Source organism: Echinococcus granulosus (genome assembly GCF_000524195.1).
Source record: "Echinococcus granulosus chromosome Unknown EG_S00131, whole genome shotgun sequence".
Taxonomy (NCBI): Eukaryota; Metazoa; Platyhelminthes; class Cestoda; order Cyclophyllidea; family Taeniidae; genus Echinococcus; species Echinococcus granulosus.
Window position 1 is genome coordinate 8,709 of NW_020170511.1, and position 3,681 is coordinate 12,389.

General features: G+C 41.2%; 2 protein-coding genes across 2 annotated transcripts in view; one reads left to right on the forward strand and one right to left on the reverse strand. All coding sequences in view use genetic code 11, as the record gives it.

Moving 5' to 3' along the window:
• Positions 1 to 1,877: 1,877 nt before the first annotated feature.
• Positions 1,878 to 2,642, forward strand: EGR_09082 (Enkurin; the record flags this gene model as incomplete). Its single annotated transcript, XM_024498331.1, has 2 exons — positions 1,878 to 2,291; positions 2,514 to 2,642. 2 exons carry the CDS (start codon positions 1,878 to 1,880, stop codon positions 2,640 to 2,642), a joined length of 543 nt encoding a protein of 180 aa, XP_024347240.1.
• Positions 2,643 to 2,798: 156 nt separating this feature from the next.
• Positions 2,799 to 3,681, reverse strand: part of EGR_09083 (Coiled-coil domain-containing protein) — a gene marked incomplete at both ends in the record, with an annotated part of 15,185 nt that continues 14,302 nt past the window's right edge. The window contains one exon of the mRNA XM_024498332.1: positions 2,799 to 2,900. Coding sequence (XP_024347241.1) covers positions 2,799 to 2,900 — 102 coding nt within the window. The remainder of the gene's footprint in view (positions 2,901 to 3,681) is intronic.

The window sequence follows — 3,681 nt, forward strand, 5'->3', positions numbered from 1 at the left end:
TCTACAAGAGCTCTATGGCGTTCAGTGCCGCCTGTTGCCTGTGCCACGGGGCCGCGACTTTGCAGCCGTCGCCGCATCGGTGCTGGTGGAGCACTTTGCATCCGGTGGCGGACCAGTGATGGTGGGGGGTGGCGACTTGGCGCACACCATTGTCGGTGTGCAGGTTGCCACCGACTTTCCTGTTTCCCTTGCAGCTGGGACTAATCGAACTCGTTTTCTGATTCTCGATCCGCACTACACCGGTGAGCCGGCCCACGTGGCGACTATCCTCGGCAAGGGCTGGGTGGGCTGGAAAGAGGAGAGCTTCTGGCGCAGCGAGGTGCCCTACAACCTTTGTCTTCTACCGCCCCCCGTCGATGCGGACAGTGTGTGATTGGCTACCGGTGGGGATTGACCTACTTGAGAGTGGCTGTAATTACAACAACGATATATTCATTATTTGCTTTTTATTTTTTTAAAGGGGAACAGTTGAGATCATAAAAGTACGGATAGGTCGTTTTAGTATGGAGGGTGTTAGTACAAACTTTACTGGGAGGGTGGAGGTGTCTGCTCTGAGCTTATTAGTTACTGGGGTGCAGATCTGTACTAAAAGCCTTTTGGGGCTCGGGCGAGGTGATTTTCGAGTTTGGAATGGTTTTCATCGGAGACGGGGTCGGCTTCACTAGACATGGAACATTTAGGGTGGGGGTGGAGAGTGTGCTTTCGCTCGTAACTTCCCTGTCTCTGCTATATGGAAACAGCGAATAATGGGGAAGCTTACCTTTCTGCGGAAGCTACTGTCGTTTTCGGCAATAATAATGACAAGTCGGACGTCACCGGCGAAAATTGTAAACCAGTGACTTTCAGTCAACAGCCCTTTTTGCAAGACGATGAAGAATGAAACAAATCTACTTTTTAAGGTCTTGAAACCTAATAATTTCTGTAACAGGAAAGGACTCTTGGTTTTGGCGTGTTTAGGACCTAGCTGTGTAAGTCATTTAATGCCTAGCTTTTTCGGCTAAATCAGCGTGTTGTTTACAGTATTTTAAAGGCAGCTTACGATTATGCTATATCAAAAAAACCATATTGAGTACATGCTTTGACTGTATTCTCCAAGTTAATTTGTGTCAGATATACCATATGTGGTGTTAAAAACTACATTGGTTGTAAAATGGTCTGACGTATGTATGCACAGTGCAAATCAATTGTTTGAGTTGATGGATGCAATTATTTAATTAGTTAAACAGCTGCTGGTGCGCAATGAGTTAAAAATATGAAGTTTTGGATTGATTTATGCTCCACTCCGACGAAGATTTTATCTCATGGACCTTACCCAAGCATAGCAATTTAAGGTAGCTGCTCTTTAACCCCTCAATTTGTCTCATTCAAGAGATTTTTTTCTAGTTCACTCACTAAAAGGTCATCGGCGTTTGAATGTACACCTACTGCTTACGTTCTCTATAGCTACATAATCGCGATTATATAAAACACAACTCTACAGTCGCTACTACCACCACTTAGAAGGTTAGATCTTAAATTCCACCACTTATTTCGGACAGGGTTAGGACCTTGTTTTTGTTTGCAAGCTTCTCTGCCAACTCATGGAAGTGTTTTACCTCGGATCTCAACAGTAAACGATTTTTAGACGTACTCATGAGTTGGATGATAAACTGACCCTTAGCTAATTCTTATTTAAAAATAACTATTCAAAACACAATTTTCGCACAAAAGACAACTTATATCGTGATTAGCTAGCAATGTTAAGGCCCTTTAATGCTTCTCTCTCACCACAGAAAGCATCCGCCGGGATTGATTTGCCTTTTGAAGAGATGGAGTCTATATACAATCTGTTACCCGTTAAACCTACACTTGAAACAAAACCAAAAAGGTACGATAAAATGCATTGCGGAAGGTACATTATCTATAATAGATACCAGTCGATCTACCGACCTATGGCTAAAAAGGAAATGGCAGAACACAAAGTCGGTAGATTCAAAACCATAGGCCCAGCCAAAGTACAAGAACCTAAGCCCAGTCTCTTTTTACGGTCCCACACATGCCTTAATCTGCACAGAAACGCCGACCCCAGCAATCAAGAAAACATTTGCCCAGGGAAGAAGCCACCATTACCCGACTTTCACCACAAGCCAAAGATCGAAAGGCCCAACGAGCTAAACGTTATAAATCGAAATAGACTTCTGGCAATTTTATCTGAACCCAAACAGCACGCACCAATAATTGTTGACTCCAAAAATGGCCATAGTTATAACCTAAATGGATCAGGCCTTACAAAAGACTACCTCTACAAAAAGGTAAACAGGTAAACCAACCCGCTGTATTCTAAGGGTTTTGGGGAATTCCCAACCTACTTAAAGAAAAGAAAGGAACAAAAGCTTAAAAATGACAAACTCTACGCAAACTACAGTAAAGAAGTTGCCCTGCACCAACAGATCCCATGTCTCTCTCCAAAGGAGCGTGAAAACCTCTTGAAATCATTAAAGGAAAAACATTCACAAGTCTATAGTGAATTTCAGCGTCTCTCCGTTATCATTGACACTTTGCATAAGAGACAAAAGAAGGTACAGCTGGAAGAGACGTTGAGTGAGCTCGAAAAGGATATTAAAACCATCGAAGAACACGAATTTATCTACGTGAAGGAGTAAGACCTTTACGTGCACTCTTTACGTCCATGTCCTTTAGCTATTTATATCTACCAAATAAAATCGTGAAAAAGCACCCTGTGAATCATTCTTGTTATCTCTATTGTAAGAGGAGAGGAATATCTTCATATTTTAAGGTTGATTTAGTCCAAAACAATTCTATTCAGTGCGGTCAGTCTGAGACTCTGTAACGTCTGAGTTCTCCTCCTTTTCCAACTTCTCCGTCAGTATTTGCCGCACAACTGAAAGATCATGTCTGACCTGAAATTTAAAAAAAAGTACGTGAGTATATTTTGGTTGAGCATATTAAGTAAGCGACAACTTTACTCTGATCAATAGGTAGTAGAGATGATTCACTTAACCGAGAATTTAGCTAATTACTACATGCACAATTACAGAACCTATTAGCATATGCAATAACCCCTTTATTGATTTTGACAACTCCGTTGCCATGGTTTTGCACAATGTAGGTTTCCAATCGGTTGTTTAGGCTAATAGACAAGTAAAAAACTTTCTAGGTGTAAACTACACCTTTGCTCTCGTCAAAAAACTTTTCTAAAATGTGAAAACAAATAGCATAAAGGTTCACATAACTAAGAACCCCAGAGGGCAGCAATTCACTTGTATGCAAAAGTCTGCTGTTTTTGCTCAAGGATCACCACTTAAGCTTAAGTAAAAATACTTTAAAAAGTTGCAAAAACTTAGACGAAACACGTACAAAGTTACCGTTACTTTCTGGCTTTTGTCGCAGTGAGCAACAATCTCGTCTAATCGACTGAAAAAAGGCATTCTCTTGAAGGTGTCACTGATAATGATATAACTGGATCACACAGCAGTCACTAACGTATTTCTAACTTAACTTCTATGGCACACTGCGGAAGCAGAATGAATTTCCTACACTTAGGAACAAAGCGCAGAGCACTATCAGGGCATTTGACTATTAAGACTATTGCTTAGGAGACATATTCAATAAAATTCAGTCATGCGTGAAGGAATTCATTCTGGTTCATAAAAAGCGAATTGCAAATAGGAACACATTAAG